We start from the raw sequence: 22,633 nt of genomic DNA, 5'->3' as shown, positions 1-22,633 counted from the left end.
GCCAGCCGATGGGCAAGGCCCCTTGGGCCCACCAGGAACACTCTGCTTGACCTGCTGCCCTTCAGAACCCCTGTCCTGCTGTCCTTCCCCCAAACTCCTGCATGTGGAACATCCGCTGGCTTCTTCTCACGTCAGCTCTTCCCAAATGATTGACAGCCGTGCAGCTCAAGCAGCCCAGGGAGCCTGCTCTATGGTTTTGCAGGCTCTGGCCGGGGCAGCATCTCCTCGGAGCTCCCACCCTGGGCCCCTGGCGCTTGGGCCCTCCCTGCAGAGAGCAGCAGGATCACCTTTCCAACCTTCATGCTCTTCAATTTTTTCTTTTTGGGCTTCATGCTATTAAATCCAAATTCAGTAAAATCTCTTTAAAAAGTAATATTTCTACCTGAGCTTACAGTGACCAGTGGGCTCCCTGGCCTTTGGCTCTGGGGGAGAGTCCAGTGCAGGCAAGCTGGCGTCCTAACTGCAGTCACCATTGCATGGGGTCCCAAAGCAATGCCCCAACCCTGAGCGCTATCCTATAGAAAGGGGTCCACCCCAGGTTCTAGACCAGCTCCTTTCCTTGAGGCAGGTGAAGGCACCCAGAGACAAACAGTCTGGAACAACCATGGCAGCACCCCTGATGAGACCGCAGTAACGTCACAGGCACCACCAGGTAGTGACAAGGAGATGCAAGGAGCCGAGTGGTCAGGAGCAGCTGGTGCATGGCCCGCCTGTGCAGCCGGTGGCCCCCTGCTTCCCAGCACAGAGAAAACCTCTTGGGAAACTCAGTGGAGAGAAATCAAAACAGCTGCTGCCCTGCCCAGCCACACCCCCCGACAACATTACATCCAGGCTGAGCCCCAGGGAGGAGGACGTGCTTCCTGCCAAGCCCACCACCTGTCCCTGAAGAAAGCAGCCCGAGAGCCACAAGCACAGCGAGCCATCACCGCTTCTCTCACAGGAGCCGTGGGAGGAAGCGTCTGCCACCTTCAGCTCTCATACCTTTCGAATATTGTTGGTCCTCACCAATTTCTATTAAAAAGGGAGAAACAGCGTATTAAGTGGGAGACATTGGGGAGGAGGAGGGGATAGCCCCTGTTTCTCCGCACAGCTGAGCAGGCAGATGCAAATGCAGACGGCCGCCAAGGCTCAGCCGTCGGAACACCTCGGTTCTCAAACCCCTGCGTTCACTTGTGGAGTTTAGAAACACACAGGCCCTGCCAGGAGAGTCGTCGGTGAACTGGGGGCTTCCCTGCGTGAATCGGGGGGTTGGGGGCCTTTTTGGGGGCGCCATTTCACAAAGCCTGCACAGAGCAGAGCCGGTTCACTCGCCCGGAGGGCTGTGTTTGTTCGGTGCTGGCCTCTGGGACGGTCTAGGGGGCAGTAGTGAAGAAAAGGCCATCCCTGTCGCCCCAGGAGCCCACCCCTGCTGGATGCCGATGCCGGCTTGGCTGCGTAGCCCGCCGTGGAGCACCGCTTGGCCGGAAATCATGAGGTGGCATGTCTGTGAAGAGAGGAGAGGTGGCAGGACCAGGGGTCCCTCTGCACAGGCGCTGGGGGCCCAAGGGCTGCCTGGGAGTGGTGGCCCAGCCACGGCTCTCTGAGGGGCCCACGTGTGACTAGTGGGCTCCTCTCAGAGGCCTGGTCTGGATAACAGATGCTGTGGCCTCCCACTGTCAGCCCACTTGCCCTTGGGTGTGAGAGGTCGTCACCCGACGGAACCGCCTGAAGATGGACTAGGTTTTGTAATACAGAAAGTAACAAGTTAAAATTTAGTTTTTTAATGGCTTTCCTCCAAGCCATTTTTGTTTTTGCACCAAAGCAACAGTGGGCTACACAGATGGTCATTAGGTTTCCAAAATAAATAAATAAAAGATGTCCCCAAGCCAAACACAAAGTGTCTGAGTGACCAGAATGACCTCTGCCAGCCAGCCTGACTCTACGTCCAGTCCAGCTGGGTTTCCTTCCGGCTTGCTCCTTGGGACCCCCACTCCGTGCAGAGGCACAAATGGCTCCTGGGTTCTCTCTCTGCAGCCCCCCAGGGCCATCACAGCCCACTATTTTACCACCCTCTAGACAAAACCGCTAATGCCCTGGAGCCTTGTCCTTCCTCATGTGCCCACCCACAAAGCCACCTTGGCCACATTGCCCAGGCTACAGGCAAGGCCATGAGAGTGGAGGTGGCCAGGAGGCCATGGGCGCCACTGCCTCTGGCCATCCTCTCATGGGCGAGCGAGCACATTTCTCTGCTTAGTCCATCGCTCTCTGCCTGCACATCTCTCAGTACACGCCCTCACTCCTGTCCCTGACAATAAAGAGAAACCCGCAGGGGGATAGCCTCAAGTTTCCACTTAAATCCACATGCCACACACGTCCGCCTCCCCTTGCTACAACACTCCCCAGTCTGGACCCCACTCCTCCCTGACACTCCTCCAGGACCTACTCATCCATCAGCCTGAATGCCTCCGCTGACCCTCAGACGGGACCCTCTCTTAGCACTCAGACCTTCTCCTCCCAGTTACTCGGTTGTTAAAATGATGCCCAACAAAGCAGGAAGGGTGGAGGCTGAGGGCTCCCCAGGGCCCACCTGTTCCCACCATATCCCCGGATCCAGCCCGACACCTGGAACCCATGGGTGCCGGGAACTGTTGTTAAACGAATAAGGAAACCTGTCTTCGAGCAAGGCTCCTGAAGAGTCCCAGGTGATGGGAGGGTCGTGGGAAGGGATTTCACGGGGGGAGCCAGCCCACCATCCCTGAGTGGGAGCCTGGGCACAGAGCCCCCGCCTGCCCTCAGGCTTCCCAGCCCAGAAAGAAGTTTACAAACACAGGCCCCCCAGCAGCAAGCCCTCTGCTGGGGGCAGGGCCCACCTTGTGCTTTGGCTCTTCCTCGTCGTCCATCCTGGCTCCGCCAGCGTTGCTAAGGACAGGGCTCAGGAGGGGAGATGAGCCCTGCTCAGCTGGGCCCAGAGTCACCTGAAACGCGGGGCTCAGGCTCAGCGGGCTCTTCTGGGTGGAGGGAGAAGGCTGAGGACTCTCCATGATCAGGCCTGGAATTGAACAGGGTGGGGGATGGAGCGAGACGTGAGAAAGGGCTATGAGGCTGACCAGACACCACCACATTCCTCACCACGCGTTAGACGACATTAGCCTGACACGGCCACTTGGCACTTTCTGGAAAATGTGTAAACAAGGCCGCTAGCACATGTGATTCTCAATGTGACATAAAGTGAAAATGAAAACAGGTTGATGGCTGATCAATCCGATTTTGCAGAGAGCAACCACAGATGGTTTGGACCCCCCAGGGCTCTGTGCTTCTAGGGGTTTCTCTAGATGATAAAAATACGCAGCACAAGACAGAGAAGAAGGCACAACCAGGGAGGGGGGCCCTTCTGTGTGCACAGAAGGAAAGGCCTATCTGTGGAGGTTAGAGACATGAGATATCACACCAATGCTTACATCTGAAAAAAAAATGTTTGTTTTAAGGCCAATATCATTAATCATTCATTAAAAACACTGGATCATATAAAATTACTCCACTCATCATACTGTTTTCCACTTCCTTGAAGTTTTCATTAACAAGGATTTTGTTTTGGTTTTCTAGAATTATACCACAAAAGTAATTAGTACTTAGTTTCCCTCCTTAAAACATTGTTCGCTTTTTACTGGAGAGAAGCCAAAATTTTGGCCTAGTTCTAAGGTGGCTAGTGATGAGGTATATACTGTCATAAACTTTGTAATAAGGAAACTTTCTTACTATTTTTTTTTAATTCTTAAAGGTTTGTTTCTCATGTTGTTCTATGGGAAATTGGTAACTATTAAATCCCAAATTTTAAAGATACCTTTAAAGCAGAGTTTTACAGGAGGAATTTAACAGCTGTTTAAAAGCTATTTAAGACAGAAATTTACCTTCGATTTCCAAACGTATAATGTTTTAACACCCAAACTACTGTTATTTCTAACCACGATTAAGTCAGCTTACAAAATGCGGGAATAGTAGTAACTTGACTTGAACCCGTGCTGTCTCCTTATTCCACCCACAATGGCATCAAAATAAGACTCTCTTATATCAAGGTCAGAGACTTCAAATGTAGTCGACTGCAATGACCAGTTTATAGAACCAAAACTTGGTTTTTTAGACTAAAACAGGTAAGTGTGTAGGAAGGTTAGCACAGAGGAACTTCTCGGAGAACCCGCGACATGCCGATTTCCCGCCCCCTGGGCTGGCAGGAGCAGCTGAACTAGTTAGCCCTCCAACGTGGCCTGAGGCTGGAGGGGGAAGTCCTTATTTTCACATTGACAAATTCCGAGCTCTGCAAAGACCACAGTTTGCTCTTGGGGACGCACCCAGGTGCTTCTGGAGATGAACTATCAACGCTATGATGGCAGCGCTTTCCTCTGGAATTCCTTACAACTAGATGGATTTAAAACACAAGGAAACATTCATTGACATTAGAAAACCTGAGCAACGCAAGAACATGAAACTATTAGCAGTTTATTAGAATTTGCTTTTATTACACATTTAAAATATGCTAAGCAACCTTAAAATAACAGAAAATTCCTACACCCTTCTCCCCCCACTCCAAGGTACATGGACTTGGTCACTTTTGAAAGGATCAAACTGGAACTGAGAACTCTGTGCTAGTCCCTCGAGCATGGATTACTCCCTATGTAGAGAAGGGGCATGTTTCCAAAGATGAGCTATTTAGGATTCGCACTCCAAAATCCTTTTTGTCCCCAATAAGCCCAGAACTGCATAATGATGTACCTTTACATGATGAAAATAAAAAACAAAAAAAAAGTCAAGAAGCTACTAATAACTTATCTACTTATTCTTCACAATTGTGTTGTTCAAGGTGTGAAAGCCAAGATGTTTTACACTCGATTATGAAAATAAGTTCATTGTTTTACTCTTGTGTCTTCCAGCACCCCATACAGCACTTCCCTTGAAGACGGACAGCCCCACAGCAAGTTACTGGTGGTGAGGCTACCAAAAATTTGTGGCAAAACTTGACTTTATTTTTAAAGAGCAGAAGGTGAAACTTGAGGAGATGGTGTTACCACTGGAGCATCATATGACAAGCTCTGTGATCTGTTGGGGTTGGCAAACAGGCCACAGCCAAGGCAGGTACTGGGGCCATCAAATTAGAAAACAGCCTCCCTGGGGGGCTGGTGCACAGCGGTTAAGTTCGTGGGCTCCGCTTCGGCAGCCGAGGGGTTCGCCGGTTCAGATCCTGGGCGCAGACCTACACACTCCTTATTAGGCCATGCCGTGGCAGGCGACCCACATATAAAGTAGACGAAGATGGGCACAGATGTTAGCTCAGGGCCAGTCTTACTTAGCAAAAAGAGGAGGATTGGGAGCAGATAGCTCAGGGTTAATCTTCCTCCAAAAAAAAAAAAGAGAACACAACTTCTAATCAACAACCCCTCGGTAAAGAATTTGCAGAGGAAAGGAGACCCCCCCCCCTTTCAGAATAGACTCATTTGGAATAAATCACAGGTTCTAGGGAGGTGAAAATTCATCATTTGACATCATTATAGGTACTTCACAAAAATCGTCAACTCACAATTTAGTGAATAGATTAAAAAGTACGACAAACTGCCATTAAACATTTGTTTTTATTAAATCTGTCAGCTACAGCAAAATGTTATAAGTCATACCTACTTTATATAAACACAGATCCTACAAGACAAAGTAAATAAACCTGTGGGGAGATATTTTTTCAAGCAAGTGGCAGTAAACGTGTAACCTGTCTACACTCGAGGCTCTTTGACTGTGCGCCCACATGTCCCCATGCCCTATCCTGTGTGGGCCACCGTCTTCCTCCTGCGTGTGTGAGGTCACTAATGCATATGCTCCACATCAGGAAAACAAGTGTCGGGCCGTGGCCCTGCAGGCATGCTCTCCAGAAGTGACGTTAGCGCAGTGCGAGCTCTGCTCTTCTGGCCTGTGCTGAAGTGAAAGGGCTCTGGGCTCAGTGCTCCCTGCCTTAGAAAGTCCTGCTGATGCTGGCAATGCATATTGGAGCACATGGCTAACAGGCAGATGTCTTAAGAAGCTTTAAAATGCCTCATCAAGCGTAGGTACCATAGAATATCTTTAGCCTTAACCGACATGGTAAAGAATTAATCTTAAATATTTGTAAAAACAGACCGCTGTGTCCAAGGTCCTCTCCTGAAAAGCAGCCAGAAAGATTCAACGTCGTTCTGAGTGGCCGGAGGCCCTGCTGTAGTAGCCACTTACGCACAAAGGTGGTGCTTCGCCATCTCACCACGGTATCAAGAATGACCGATTCTTCTACTTGTAGACAAGGAATTTTTGGAAATTCTTCAGTTTCTAAAATTAAATTATTAGAACTTGATAGACACAAGTGGTAGTTATGTTTTACTGCGCTCCCTGTTTCTGCTGGAGTGGATCACACACTGTCCACCAAGTGTTCACAGACGGGCTCCGTCCACAAAGCTGCATGTTACAAGGTTTGACTGTCTTCAAAACCGCTTAAAATTTAGAATTCTTACTTCAAACTGTCAACGAGCAACTCTGGCAAAGGATTTTCTTCGGAGTCTTCTTTATTTCCCCAAATTCCTAAATATTCACTTTTGAAATATCATTTTAAGAAGCCAGGATTATACTTCAGTGCTCATCTTGACTTTATTCATCTAACTCGGTGACAAAAGATAAATATCACATTTAGAGGAAAAGTTAAGCTTACCTTTATTTCATACCTTTAAATTCTCTGCTTTAAAATTCTATAAAAACAATCTTGAAAATTTTTGCCTAATAGGGAGGAAGAATCAGATGCAGTTTGGAAAATTCAAGGTGAAGTTTGAAGGTGTAAGATCTGGGAACTCCTTCTTTGAACAACAGCTTGAACAATGGATCACTGAACCCATAAGAAAAGGAAAAAGCTGAACTGTCTAAAGAACCCAGGTAAACGTGAGCTTAATGAGCTGGCATAAAACTGTTTCTGGCTCCATTTTTGGACCAGGATGTCATGAGTCATTTTTACACAAAATCTGGCTCAAAAATAAGAGTAGGAGGTAGAAAAATGGCTAATGCCGAGGGGTCCAAGCACCAGTTCATCTCTTACTGTGTATTCTTGCAGAGTTCACCTCCTGCTTATCTTCTCCATCTACAAAGGGCAGGTAAGAATCTGACAGGCATTGCACCCTTTTCATAGGGCCATGAGGCTTACATGAAGAGACACCCACAAAGCTTTGAGGGGTGCCTGGCACTCAGGGGCCACGAGGTAGTCGTGGAAGCGGCTGTGGTTACCTGGAGTTCAGAGGGTGGCATCAATATGCACGGCGCTCCCAAGAAGCATTTTTCAGAGTTTTTTCTTTTGTTTTGTCCTAAATAAACAAGACTCTATCCTTAAGAAAAACCAGCGTCCAAACCTACAGCCCAGCCACACTTTGGGCTATTTGTCTGCATTAGCGCCTGCCAGGTGTGGGTCTTCTCCCTGCGTGCACACACATGGGTGGTCCAGGGCACCCTGCATCTTTATTCTAATAAGTGAGACATTTTGTCTAAAACTGAGAAGCTGTGACTTACGGATCTTCTCAACTACTAGAGCAAGGGAGGCAGGGTCCTCAAAACAACCATTCAAATAAACGAAAAAGTCTGTAGGTGATGTTCAGTTAGGAAAGAAGTGGAATTTGAATTAACATACTTCAAATATAAAGGCCATCTAGTTCTTACCCTCCTAACCGGTCAACCTGTACATCTAGTAGAGAGATGCTTTTGAGCAGTTTCTTGAAATCTGGCTTTATCATTGAGGTTCCTCCTCAGGGGATGCTCCTGCTCATGTCACCACTTCATCCCTGAGCAGAGACGCTGGGCAGTGGTGGCATCAGTCAGAGAGCAGGGCGAGTGTGACGTGGAAGAGAACTGATGCTCTTGTCATTCCCTATCCTCTCCTCTAGGTGGGGAAGTGACCCCCCTGCAGGGTTCTGGGGAGTTTGTGCTGACACCATGACGCCCTGCTCCGGTGTGTGGCAGAGCACAGATGCTGAGCTCCAGGAGGAGCACGCTGCCAGGTGCCTCCCACCCCCTGGCCACACTGGGTGCAAAAAGGCACCTTGAAACCCCAGGGAGAAAACCAGCACCTCCCCCCGCCCAGGTCCCTCTGCTGCACCGAGTACCCCGGGGGGAGAGGGGAGGGACCTGTTTTTACAAGGCTTGCTGCAGCCACTGTCCAGGAGGTGGGGGCAGTATCACATACACTCCCAGACCTGAGCGGGGCTGGAGAGGCGTGAACAGTTCTGTGGAGGAAGCGGAAAGCTTGTGTTGGCCGAGTGGGAAACCCAAGTTCAGAGCTGGAGTGAAGACTGAAGACCTGTTCAGAATCTGAGCAGCTGCTACACTTTGGGTCTGGATTTTATAGGGTAGGTCCTAGCTGACTGGGGAAAACAGGTGGTAATGTTCTCTTTCAGAATCAAGAAGCCACCAGCATGTGTTCTGTGCACAGTACAAGCCCAAGGACTACGTGGATCATCCCCAACACTGCAAACAGCGCTGCCCCAGCCAGCGCCTCAGAGGCTGGGTGTGGGCCCAGAGCAGCAGATCACAGGCTCACCTACATCCACCTCTGCACGCTGGCCACATGGGCCACATCAGGTCCCCCGAGCAGAAAGCACGGAAAGAGAGCTAACACTGAGAAAAAGGAGGCGCCTTCCCCCGTGGCCCCGACAGCATCGCCATCCACACCTGAAGTCAGACAATCTGGACGAGCATCACGGTGCCTACTGTTGCTCAGACGCCTATGAAGTGAGAGAGACGTCAGTGAAGATGAAAAAAAAATACGTAGTTGCTTCAAGGATTCATTTAATATGCAAAATAATCTTTAATTTATGTAAATCAAAACTATAAGCAAGTAGTGGGAAATAAAGCGAAAAAGCCCATTTAAAAATTCACAGTGGATATTTCCTTATTTTATTGAATAAACAATTAAAAAATTATGAATTAGTACATATCTGCAAATTTATAAATGGCAATTTCAATGGAAAACAAATTTATAAGTACCACAAACCAGGCAACATAAATGTCTCTTTAAAGAATGAACCAGTTCAAACGCATAAGGAAATGCCAGTTCCTGTCCTCTTCATTTCCTAGGGGCCTGCAGACGCCTTCACGAAAAGACAGCACTAGGGACACTTCAGGCATGGGCTGCTGCGTGCAGAGGGGCCGACAGTGGCCACCTGTGACAAGCTCTGTAACTTCAGGACAATGGCCAAAGCAAAACCCAGCAGAGCGACCCTGTGGCCTTGAGAAGAGATACTAAAATTCTCAACTTTAAGTGCCCGAGAAAACCTTAACATTTTTGTTCTAGCAATGGATTCCTTTTTGACATTCCATAACAGGGAGGGAATAAGCATACCTTGAAGGCACAGGAATTGGGATCAAATGTCATGTAACACATGGGGACGTGGTTCACGTGCTAGGTGTGTGCACCACGGGATCATAACCACAGCATGCATGATGCTTCCAATTACTCCTTCGGGACAGCCGATGCTGGAGGAACGTGCATTGAAAATCAAGAGACACTTGTACACCAAAGCAACTAAAAAGGACTTTGCAAAATGACAAGAATAGGGATGACTTAACCAACAGGTTTTAAGATTTTTCATATTAAACTTTTTTTGGTCTACTATTTTTATAGCCCACTCCTCTATCATTACTACTATTTTTAAAACATATGTTAACTGAAAAGGGGAATCCTAACCTAACTCCATACTTAGAGAATTTCTTTCTAATATAAAAAAGGCACACATTAATACCCAATGATTTAAAAACTACACAGTACACACCATTACCTATTTTAGTGCAGTCAATCTTACTAATATGAAACTGTATTGTTGTTAGACTTTAAATACTCATATACTGGATTATGTAAAATACCTGGACTTTGGAAACTTAAATACAAAAATAGACTCGATAACTAATAAAAATAAATATTCTACCTCAGACAGAGTGTATGATTAAAGGTGGACTGAATGGGGGCAACGGGCCCTGCCTGCTGGGGGCCTTGCCATGTGGACTGCTGCAGGGCTTCTGTCAGCTGGCTGCCCAGCACACCTGGCTGCGTCAGGGCTGGTGGGAGAGCCTCTCCTGTTGGATGCAAGGCTAAGAAGAGCAACAGGTTAAGGAAAACTGTCAACACTTTGCAGGCACTTTTCAATTACACATTCTCAGCAAACTGGCTCCCAGGCTAAGAAGTGCTGGTTATGAGTCTGCAAATGTCATTCAACTTCAAACATTTATCCTGTAATCCAGGTCTTCCTGGAATCCACCCTCCCAAACCCTGCATAGGACACAGGCTTTCGAAGAAAACGTGATCAGAACAACAGCCACGGCATACAGAAGAAAGCCTAATGCTGGCTCAGGGGATGGTGGCCCCAATCTGAACTGTCCTGGGTATTTTCATCTTTATTATAAACCATCTCTCACTAAGATAAAAGAGAACAATGTCACTGCTTAAGCTACCTGCTACAAGGGGAAAGACATGATTGGTAGTAGGAAGTGTCATCCTTCGGGCTCCCTTTCCCCCGGCTTCTAAGGAATTCCCTCTGGGTGGGGGTTACAGCCCACTCAAAAGTGAAAGGGGAAGGAGGGCCGTGAGAGCAACTCCAGAGAAAGCCACAGCTGATTTTTAAATAAACCATTTCATTATAAAGGAAAAGCTGTAAACTAAAAAATATTATGAACACTCTGGAAAAGGACAGCTATTCAAAATTTCTCCAGATCTTGCCAAAAAGGTAAACCTGAATTTAAAAATAACACCTTCTCCAGCAGCGTCCACCAAGCGTCTAGGAAGCTCTGGAGCGGCGCTGTCCCACGTGGAGGCACCAGCCACACGGGGCTGTGGGAACGTGGCTGGGGTAAGCGAGGGGTGAGTGCTCAGTGGGCAGCACAGCTCCAGGCCCAGCCTTGGAGGTACAGAGGCCTGAGGGGCAGGCAGACAAGAGCACAGGCGGCCAACTGTGGGACACAAGGCAGGACCAGTGGCCCAGGTTCTTCCACAGGCCACTGTATGAAAGGGGGGTCTTCTGAATGAAAGGAGCCTTAGGAGCTATGGCAGGCAGATGCAGTGAGCAGACTGTGTTTGGGTCCTGACTTGAACAAATCGAACATTAACAGGCACTTGGACAACTGGCCAGACGGAAGCAATACATCCTCAGTGTTAGATGACACCAAGAGGTTACTAGTTCTGTATGACGATGTCTGTGAGGGGCTGCGTCAGAAGGTGTCCTTCTGCTTCAGAGACACATGCAGAGATTCTGTGGAGAGTCGTGAGCATGCCAGGGACCCACTTTAAAATACTACAGCAGCAGAACAGAGCAGAAGGAAGGGGTGGCGGGTGCCAGGTGCTCGAGCATTGGCAGCGCTGAGTCGGGGGAGGAGGCATTCTCTGCCCCCCACAGCCCCGGCTGCTCCGGGAGTGGGCACCCAGCCCGGCAGCAGAGCTGGCTCAAACCCACCCACATCTGACCTGCTGCCCAGACACTAGGGTTGGTTCCCTTAAAACAGAGAGAGGACACTTCTTAGTTCCGAGCGTCACCAGGCACATTCATTAGGCAACATGGACAGAGAGAGGCGGTCCCCAAATGACTACCAAGGTTTAGGAGAAGCTCTTCAAATGTGACATATATTAACTTCTCCACACCACAAACCCCAGGTTTGTCTTTTGTGACACAAAGGGAAAAACAAAATGCCTAGAACACACTCTCCTACTCAGTGATTCCTGACTATAGCCCATTTACCACGAGCCCTTCCACCACAGGCACACAATCTCGTCACAGATGTCAGTCAGCCAGCACGAAATTGTATCCGAATGCCTCCGGAGTGCCGAGGAGGCAGGTCTGAAGAGGAAGGGATGGACAGCAGTGACCGCACACGTTGTGGCCCAGGACCGTGGACCAGCGCACGGAGAAGGCTGCAGGCTGCGGTGCAGGTTTAAGGCAGCTACAGACGTGGAAGTGCTTTCAGCCCAAACCCCTGCTGGTAGCCAACCTACACCAACGAGGAAAGAGAGGCTGAGCCTGGCACGAGGACTCTGGCAGCTGAGGCACCTGAGCACGGGTGAGCACGACAGCTAACGCACCCTGGCAGAGGACGAGGGCCTTGCCCAGGACAAGGTACCACAGGACACTCAGGAAGAAATGAACCTCTAAACACGTATTCTCTAGCAGGTAAGGCCAGAAAGGATAAGCAAAGGCCCAAAAAATAAAACCTAATCCGTGGTCTCGTCCGACAAATTCTACAGTGTTTGTGCAGGGCCTATGTGGGTCCAGTACTCGTGGGGGTGCTGGGCTGCACAGCAATGGCTTCGTTTCTCCCCTGGTGTCCACAGACGGACACACCCAGGCTGTGCTGTGAGCACCAGCCCCGACTCCAAGAGTGGGGCAGACCTCAGCACCGAGGGCGTCCCTGCACCGGGGCACGGCCACCTCAGCCAGTCTGTGCACGCGACCTTTCCCACTCCCTTGGGACGGACGATGCCCATGGCAGGGTCTGTCAGAAGCTAGTGACTGCGTATCACAAACCACCTCACCTAAAAGAAACAACATTCATAAGAAAGAATGAGCACGCAGCCCCTCGCCGTCTGGGGTGTTCCTGGGGTGCTTACCCTTTTTAGGGAAGAACCCACTCCCTCAGTCCAAAGCAAACGGTTCTCTGGTCTGAGCTTACACTACAAATCTCAAGCCAATCAGTGTACCTGGTTCTGCTTTTTCTGCTACCAAATAGCTATTACACCCCCTATTAACCTGGATAGAAGAAAGTTCAAACTTACGCTGCCTTTAAACCAATGCCTCTCCAAGTGCACTCTCTAAACACAGCCCCCGTTCTGGGTCTACAGGCACTAATGGGACGATGCCTTTGGCACTGAGACACCCTGGGCAGTCCCAGGGGTCCTGCCGTGAGCCGCTGAAGACCACGGCATGCAGGAGGCTGCGGCCTCCACCGCCTTTCCCAGGACTTGGGTCCTGTGGGGCTTACTCGAGACTGTGCAGTGGCTGTACACATTAAACAAAACCTCCGTCCTCAGGAATCACGGGCCGCGTGCCTCATCTTAAAAAGCAGCAGTAGGCATAATACACATGTTCTATTAAAGACCAACATGAATCAGAACTGTGTAACATTCAAAATGTTCAGCACCAGTTTTTAGTTAAATCAAAGCATGTGCCAAAAAAATAAAGCTGCAAAGACTAATTTATCAGCCACCCCAGGAGGACTAGCTGGAACTATGCATCCATTTTAAACGTGATGCAGAATTTTTAACATCATTCCAAGTGAAAGTTTCAATTCTTTGACATTCAAAACAGAATAATCAACCAGAGAATTAGGAAAAAAAAAGAATATCTAGGCACAAACACAAAATCACCCTCTCTGTCTAAAGCTAACAATTGGAGCTCTCACTGCAGAGTGAGTGGTCATCCTGTGAGGGGGCCTGGGCGTGCTCAAGATGGGTTTTTATCTGTCTGCTCTCCTGGAGTCAAATTCTTTACATTATTCTGCAAATCGAAAATGACTCTCTCTCCAGCTGTCTGTGCAAAAGGGTTGCTGAAGAAAAGGCTCACGTCTAGGGGGGCTGGGGCCTCAGAGCCCCAGGAGTCTGTGTCTGTGCTGCTCGAGTCCTCGGCCGTGGTGGGCGGGTAGCTGAGCTGCTCTAACTGGTCGATGATGTCAGAGAACTGGAAGGCCGAGCTCGACTCGGAGCGGACCGAGCAGGCGGGGAAGTTGGCCATGGAGCTGGCCTCGGACTGGTTGGCTGAGCTGGGTGTGTGCACAGACAGGCCGCTGTGCAGCGGCATGTTGCTGAGGGAGCTGTTCTCAGACTGGTTGTTCCTAAGCGAGCTGGTCTCAGAGGGGCTCAGCAGGCTCTGCATCAGGCTGGCCTGTGCCTTCACCTCAAACAGCTCCGAAGTGTCTGAGGGGTGCACATTGCCACCAAAGTCACTCTCTTCCTCAAATTCAAACCCATGCTCTGCGTTCATGTGGACCGCCTCAGTAGAGTACCTGTCTGGGCTGGACTGGGCAGACCCGGGGCGGCCACACAGAGGGGCCTGCAGGGCTAAACCGCTGTAAGGGAAAGAAAATGCCTCAGAGCCTCCGGCAAAGAAAGAGATGTCTGCCGGATCATCATCTATGAACTCCTCGGACACCTGCAGCTGGGTGTTTGTCAATGTGAAAACAGTGCCCCCCCCACTGCTCTGCCGCCCACACAGGTACTCCCCCTTGGAGGGGGATGAGCCCGCGGTCAAGTCAGCCTCACCACAGTCGGTTTTACCAGCAGCTCTGAGCTCCCTGCTGGCCCCCCCTGCATCTAGGTCTAAGGGGCTACCACTCTGCCCCACAGGACTGCTGGGGCTGCAACTCCTCACAACATGACAAAACCCAACACCTTGACAAGGCTGGAGCGCAGGGGCCCCGGGGGGCTGGGCCCATCTCGAGTCAGGGCCTTCGGCTGCTGCTCCACTGCTCCTCTCTGCAGCTGGCCTCTTGACGTCGGGAGCCTGGGGCTCCGTTAGGGAGCCGCTGCTGTCCTTGAAATCAGGCGGGCCAGGAGGGGCCAGAGGGGAGGTAGGGACCGAATAGAAGGAGGCATTTATTGCAGATGGGGATGCAGAAGTCCTCACGCCCTCGGTGAATGAGATGCTCTGGGGATCAAAATCAAGAAAAGAAAAAAAGGAACACATAAAATTACAAATTACCATTAGAAAGTTGCAAAGAGAACTGGGCCCAAATTAGCACATTCACAGATTTCTATCACACCTTTTACAAAGAAGGGCAATTGAGCAGACTTTCCCTTTTAGAACTCAAGATTTGTAAATACAGACAGGATTTCAAAAGGACCCAGGATCACTTGTTGATAATCTCTCATAATTCCATTTTTTTCTCTTATGGCATTAAATGTTTATAGTAAAGTACATCTCCATCACTAAAACCTAGCCATGTGCACTCCATGTCTCCTTGGCATCCCGTGTCACCTTGAAGTTGCATGAGAATGTTTCCTAAGGGCTAAAAGACAGCTAGAGAGGGAGTGAGCCGTTCCACTCAGCTCACAAGATCCTAAAGCAAAGTGCCCACAGGCGAAAAACATGCCCAAGTCCTGCGGCACTCAGCTTTCCTCCATCGGAGAGAGGGCCGCCAGGGAGCGATGGAGTGCATCAGTGCACTCACAGAGGCAGTGGAGGCCGAGGGCTCTGCCTACGATGCTCCTGGCCAACACCAGTGGCACAGGAGCCCTGAGCATTTCCAAAGCACTGGAGTAGCCCAAAGCGTGAGTGAGGAGAGCTTCATGAACAGGAGGATCTGCTGGAGAGCAGTGGCCAGAGAAGTCAAGTGGCCACACTGCATTACTGACACCCACGGTGCCCTGCACCATGTCCCCACTCACAGTCCCACACAAGGACACGGAGTGAGCCCTCTCCACTTGTTATGTCACTTCTCATGTGTCACTGAGACACAGCCTGCTTCCAGAAAACCCCATACCACACATACACACACAACACGATTGAGAGGGTGGTAGACCAAAATACAACCAAACAGTATGGAATAACTTTCTGTGCAAGGAACAGTATGCAATACAAACAAATTCAATGATAGAATGCATAGCCACCAATGTTTTAGAAACAAAATAGTAGCTCACAATCCATAAGATTAATCTATTTTCAAATGTTTATCATATCACTTTTTCTTAATCAGTCAAGCATATTCAATATTCTTTTGTGGCTTTTAAAAGACAATATCAGAGAACCGAAAGCTTAAATGTAATTTTTAGACTATTCAGACTATTTTAGACTATTTATAAATTTGAATGTTGTTAAAGAAACAAAAATAAATTCTTTAATTTCAATTGATTTAACAAGAAATTCCTAAATAGGAAACATATCTACAAGAGTTAAAGGATGTTTTTATTTTTAAAAAAGTTTTGGGGGCCGGCCCCGTGGCCTACTGGTTAACTTCGCATGCTCGCTTCGGCGGCCCAGGGTTTCAGCGGTTCGGATCCTGGGTGTGGACCTAGCATCATGCATCAGGCCATGCTGAGGTGGCATCCCACATGCCACAACTAGAAGGACCCACAACTAAAATCTACAACTATGTACTGGGGGGCTTTTGGGAGAAGAAGGAAAAATAAAAAATAAAATCTTAAAAAAAAAAGTTTGGGACATATGAGCTTTAATATATGAGTTACAACTGTAGCTTCTGGAAATACTTTAACAGGATAAACTACAAATTGTCGACAAAAATTACTATTGTGCAGAAATAATTTATAAATAAGAAACTATATAGCTGCATGAGGAAAGAGTTATGATATAATATTACATGAAAAGAGCTTGCATGTGGAAGTTAATATGCAAACATGAACGGGAAGGGATTATAGTGGAGTGGACTGAAACACAGGCCACCGGGTCCCAGCACAGGGGCAAAGAACTGCTGCTATCACATTTTGGGACACTGTTGTCATGTTTTCCTATGAAGTATTCGTGTGTGCCTGTGTGTACGTCTTTGTTTTAATATAGATGTAATCACGTCAAACACATAGAGATGTAAATTTGTCTCCTGCTTTTTACCCTTAACGTAAGAGTGAAAAATCCCACTCAGTGAATACAGCTTAAATAAGTAAATCACTTCCTTAAGCTGGCATTTAACACTGATTCAAGCTTATATAAAAGTAATATTCACTCAGTTTTCCTGACAACAAAAAGCAGTATGTGTCCACTGTAATAAAAAATTGCCTAGAATCATCCTCCAGCCTTTCATCTCTGTACACCTATTTGTCTTTTTAAATCAAAATGAGGATCGGGGCCAGCCCTGTTGCCTAATGGTTAAGTTCAGTGTGACTCACTTCAGTGGCCCAGGTTCAGTTCTCAAGCATGTACCTACACCACTTGTCAGTGGCAACCCACAGAGAAAATATAGTAAGACTGGCACGTGTGTTAGCTCAGGGTGAATCTTCCTTAGCAAAAAGAGGAAGATTGGCAACAGATGTTAGCTCAGGGCCAATCTTCCTCAGCAAACAACAACAAAAACAAAAAAATGAGGATATTACACAGGCTGCTTTGCAACCTGCTAGTTTCACTTAGTAATAAATTTTTAATGTGTCTCTGGTCATGCACTATTCTCCTAAAACAAGATTTTTAATGGTTTTCAAGTAGTCCATCATATGGACACACCGAACACTCCTGCTGAATCACCCAGCAGAGACAGTGCTTTTCAGGATTTCTGTGTCACAAATGACACTGTGACGTGCATCTGAATGCACAGACTTCTCTTTACTTTAGACTCTTTTCTGCAAACAGGGACCCAAGACTAGAATTGCTGCGTAAATGACACAACTAATTTTAAGACTCTTGTTACAACATTGCCAGATTATTTTCCAGAGGGTGCAGGTGATTAATACTGTGTATGTTTTAACAGGAAGGACTAACCTGCCTTGGCAAGTCCGCAGTCAGAGCACGGATAGACAGCCGAGTCTTGCTGTGTCTCCTGCAAACAGAGAACAAGCATGAGCCACCAAGCCTTCCTGTGCTGAGACCTGTTTCTGAAGCGGCATGTGCTGTGCCCATGAGCAAACCCACATACATGTGGCTAAGACTCTGATAACACGACAGAAGGATCTAACTAGAAATGAGCAGGGTCACAGAAAACAGGAATTCAAATCAAACACAGCTGTCCCACAAGGGGGACAATCCTCCCCTACACTGAAGGAAAAGTTCCACATGTAAAGAAACAAAATGCATTTCCAGATTCTAAGTTTATCATACTATGTATAAAACATTATATATAAACTAAGCTATGCAGACTGGAGATTAAAAAGTAGTATCTGTGTCCATAGACAATAACTGCGTAACGATATTACAAATTCACTATCTTTACAAAAATAAAAAACAGAACGCAAGCGTCAAAATACATGTTTATGTACTTGAAATAACTTTTATTCAAATAAAGGTTAAAAATATTTAAAGTATTAATTTTAAAAGCATGCACTTACATCATAAAGACCACAGAGCTTACCTTTCATATGGAATCCTCTTCATCCCACCGTCTTTGACATAATCTGCTAGCTGTTTCTGAGTTCTCCCACTGTGAACAGAGGTTCACATTTTAAAGAAGAAAGTCAACAGTAATTCACAGCATTACTTTTCACAAAGGCAAAGACTTGCCCATCCTTTCTCATAAATTTACATACACATCTTAAAGCCATGCTTTGTAATAAGCATAACCGATACTCTAAATACAGTTTTTATTGTCTATTTCTTCCACTATTTATTCAATACGCTTTCTCTAATTTTACAATAGCTGCATTCTGTATGTAATTCTCTGAAACGTTTTCCAACGTTCTTTTCTTGACTAGGGATATCTACGTTCTCAGTTCTACAAACCAGCCAGAGCCCCGCCTGCTGCGTGGCGCACCCACCTGTATCTGAAGGAGGAGCCCCTGCTGAAGAAGACAGCTTTCGCTTTTGGCTTAGGTTGATCAAAAAGTCTGAAGAAGGTATGATACTCCACACAAATCTTCCAGAAGTTCTTACATTCGTCTCTACTACCCAACAAGAATTCCAGGGTGTCCTGGTAAGGTCCCTAGAAACAAAATACAAACGTTCAAGTAATTAACTTGAGAATAAAATTTAGGAAGCAGTTCAGACAATAGGCTATTTCAAAATTCAAAATTAGGAAGATATTTTTTCTGAAAATTGTATATAAAGACTTCTGCTTCCTTTTCCATTGAAGAGCAGAAAACACATTCATTGCAGAAATATCAGAAAAAAGGCAGTCATCTGCAATGACACAACTGCTAACATTCGGAAGTACACCTTTGTAATCTTTTCCCACCTGGCAAATGATGGCATCTTTCCACACCAGTCAACGAATTTATGTGTTAGTACTGAACCATTTTGCTGTGGGTTTTTTTTTTTTTTTTTTTAAGATTTTATTTTTCCTTTTTCTCCCCAAAGCCCGCCAGTACATAGTTGTATGTTCTTCGTTGTGGGTCCTAGTTGTGGCATGTGGGACGCTGCCTCAGCGTGGTTTGATGAGCAGTGCCATGTCCGCGCCCAGGATTCGAACCAATGAAACACTGGGCCGCCTGCAGCGGAGCGCGCGAACTTAACCACTCGGCCACGGGGCCAGCCCCTGCTGTGGGTTTTTTGAGGGGTGTGTTTTGGATGTCCAGGGTATGAGTTTTTCAGGCTCACAAACATCACCATGAAGAAACTATTGCATTATTGCTCATGGTCAATCCTTAGGATAAATTCCTAAAAATGTCATACTGAGCTCAAGAACAATGCACATTTGAACCTTGATATACACTTACCAAATTACTTACAGAAAGACTTTAATACTTGGACTCCTATGTTTAGTCTTAAAAATCTAAGTGCTTAGGGATATACAATCTAACTTGGCCACATGCAGACACAGACACAGCTCTGAGTGTCGTGCCACTCTAGTTAATGCCAAGTGTGGAGAGACACAGCTCTGACCGTCGTGCCACTCCAGTTAACAGTTGCTTGGATATACTGGGCAGCGATTCTCGTCCTTCTCTATCTTCTCAGAATAATCTCCAGAAACATTTTTTACTTACAGAGAAAAAAGCAGCCTTTTACTTGTATTTTGTATATGTTTTTGGCATTCCTTATACTTTCCTTTCATTTATTTGAATAATAAACAAGCCATCCTTTCACACCTTCTCCCAAAAGTAAACATACTCACAGAGAGCACGTGAACCTGGTGTTTGAGAAAAGCCCTTGCTAATCAAGTGCCTTTTAAAAGCTTAGGTAAAGCCTTTCTTCTAGATTGGTCCAGGGCTCTAAATCTGCTGCTACTCAAAGTGTGTCTAAGCTGACATAGCCTCTTAAGCTTCAACCCCATGGTGGCTCAGCTAATCTACTTTCTTTCTTTCTTTCTTTTTTGGTGAGGAAGATTGTCCCTGAGCTAACATCTGTTGCCAATCTTGCTCTTTTTTGCTTGAGGAAGATTGTCCTTGACCTAACATCTGTGCCAATCTTCCTCTATTTTTGCATGTGGGATGCCAGCACAGCGTGGCTTGATGAGCAATGTGTAGATCTGTGCCCAGATCTAAACCTGCAAACCCTGGGCTGCTGAAGAGGAGCATGTGAACCCACCTACTATGCCACTGGGCTGGCCCTACTAATCTCCTTTTTATTTCCTAACTTCCTTTGTACATTGGAAATGTAACAATTTGAACATCTTTGAATAGTTTGAAGTACCGGATTTTTTCCCAACTATCAGATAGTACAGATCTTTACTTTTTTCCATTTTTACTAATTTCAGTAAATTCATATGTAATTATTACTCTATTTACTGACAATTTCTAAAGGAAGGAATATTTATTTTCTGAAAATCAAGACTTCTTCAATTAGAGCTATTTATGGGTCAATTTCTGAATCAAAGATACATGAGAACACGGGGAACGCCTCGGTTCCCTCTGGACAGAGGCTCTAACACCAGTGTGCTGTAGGGCTTCAGGCTCCAGTGAACCACTCCGTGTTTCAGCTTCATGACCTGGAGCACAAAGAGGCTGCAATAAACCAGCATTCTCAGCAGCCATTAGGAGCTTGTGAGACGTGCACATGCTCAAGCTCACCCCAGACCTGCTGAATCTGAAACCTGGGGTGGGACTCAGCGATCATGGTGGAACCAGCCCCCCCAGGGATGCTGCTGCACCCTCAAGGTGAGATCTGCTGGGCAGAAGACCCAAAAGCCCTTCCTGACCCAATCCTGCATTCTGCCCTTCAACTCCTGTGTGTATTACGCCAAAATGATTTACAAAGTAATTAAAAATCCCAATATTCTAGCAGAATAAATTCTCTTATAATTTAAAAGGTGCTCAAAATAATACTTACATGGACCTCTGGGTGGAGTTTGACAAGAAACCTTTTCCTCTTGAAGCTGAGTTTACGAACCCTGGACCAGTTGAAAGTGTTAATTTTGGTGGTGCTCTGAAATTCAAGAGATGGACACTTATTAACACATTTGTCAGACAGATAGACACATACGCACATACACTTTGTCATGAAACAGAGAATATTTAAGTTATATCCTTGCCAGATAATGCACCAACCCACTTGATGTTTTACAATTATATCTGGAATGACTCTGAATTAAAACGGCAATACTAAACACACTAATCTATCTGTTTTAGAAAGATAACTTGATTTATTTATTTTTAGTGAGGAAGATTTGCTCTGAGCTAACATCTGTTGCCAATCTTCCTGTTTTTTTCCTGGAGAAAGATTCGCCCTGAGCTAACATCTGTGCCAGTCTTCCGCTATTTTGTATGTGGGATGCCACCACAGCATGGTTTGACAAGTGGTGTAGGTCTGGGCCTGGGGTCCAAAACTGCACACCCGGGCCACTGAAGCTGAGTGTGCCAGACTTCACCACTAGGCCACGGGGCCAGCCCCGATAACTTGATTTCTTTGATAAAGCTTTATTATAAACTATTTTTTATCAATGTTAACGTTAAACATTTTTTTGAAGCCCACATCTGCAAAGAGGGTGGCTGGGAAGGGGCAATGGTGGTGGCCAGGCAGGGCTGGGAGCAGAGTTGGGTTTCTCACTGAAGGACAAAAGGAAAGCTAGAATGCGTCCTGGGGTTCTGGACTGGAACTGAAGCTAATGAGGCAAATTCTTGATACCCCAAAAAGCAATGGGCATTATCTAGTACATGGATCTTGCTTTCTAAATACTACTCTTCACTAAAAAGACTAGGGATCTTTGGTATTCTAGGGCAAAGCAGGCAAAGTACAAAATGAACCTGGAATATCTTGTTGTGTAAGACGGTACACAAATGCTCAAAAGTGATGGGGTATGTCAAAAGGACACATGAGCCAGTTTGAAGGGATTCTCAACAGCCAAATGTGGAACAATTTAAAGATCAGCATAAATAATCACAACAACAGATTATCAAATATCAGATTATAACCCAGATTATTATAATTGGAACTATCATACAAATCCATGAGTCCACGGTGACATAAAGAAACTAAATGGGAGAAAACCTTTCCAGGAACACAAAGAAAGGAATTTAAAAAGCTGTCATTTGGTAACCATCAGAATAACCCAAGGAGGAGGTGAGTGGGATGAGGTATGGATATTTACGTCATCTCAAAAATAATTAAAGGATAAAACTGAGTAGAAGTAGAGAAGCTTGTCAAACACCATCTGACTAAGAGGTCAGTGTTGATACCAACAATGGGATGGATGGACACCATGGGCCTCGCAGGCTGCACCACCACTTCTGAGATTTACCCACTCAAGCAGCTTAGCCTGGGTTTCATCATCAGCCAGTACTGGACAAGCCCATATTATGGTCGTTCTAGAAAATGACCGGCCTCTAATCCTCCAAAACACGAAGGTCATGAGAATCCAGGAAAGAAGGAAGAAAGTCGCAGACCGAGAGGCTAGAGAGACATAACAGCTGTGCACAGCGTTGGATCTTAGATTGGGACAACGGGTAAAATCTACACAGGGGTCTCGATGAAGGAGCTCTTTGTACTGTTCTTGTAACTTTTCTGTAAGCTTGAAATTGTTTCCTGGCATTTTCTATTTCACTCTTGACCATAATGACCATTTACTCTTTTCTGCAAAACCGAGATGGGGAACAGCAAGGTAAGGAATGTTT

At 46.6% G+C, this 22,633-nt stretch overlaps 1 protein-coding gene across 3 annotated transcripts in view; it reads right to left on the bottom strand.

The window, feature by feature from the left end:
* The window catches only part of FARP2 (FERM, ARH/RhoGEF and pleckstrin domain protein 2), a 110,200-nt gene that overhangs the window by 22,555 nt on the left and 65,012 nt on the right, over positions 1-22,633 (bottom strand). For 2 of the 3 annotated variants that reach the window (XM_023642784.2, XM_070270755.1), the window contains exons 9-15: positions 20,853-20,948; positions 18,407-18,570; positions 18,004-18,072; positions 17,418-17,475; positions 14,387-14,642; positions 2,850-3,028; positions 982-1,011 (exon numbers count right to left, since the gene is read on the bottom strand). In XM_023642784.2, the coding sequence (XP_023498552.1) occupies positions 982-1,011; positions 2,850-3,028; positions 14,387-14,642; positions 17,418-17,475; positions 18,004-18,072; positions 18,407-18,570; positions 20,853-20,948 (852 nt within the window). The remainder of the gene's footprint in view (positions 1-981; positions 1,012-2,849; positions 3,029-14,386; positions 14,643-17,417; positions 17,476-18,003; positions 18,073-18,406; positions 18,571-20,852; positions 20,949-22,633) is intronic. The other variant, XM_023642785.2, reaches the window with a different exon arrangement.

Source organism: Equus caballus, chromosome 6 (assembly GCF_041296265.1).
Source record: "Equus caballus isolate H_3958 breed thoroughbred chromosome 6, TB-T2T, whole genome shotgun sequence".
Lineage (NCBI taxonomy): Eukaryota > Metazoa > Chordata > Mammalia > Perissodactyla > Equidae > Equus > Equus caballus.
Note: the sequence above shows the minus strand (reverse complement) of the source record. Positions and strands in the feature narration are given on the sequence as shown.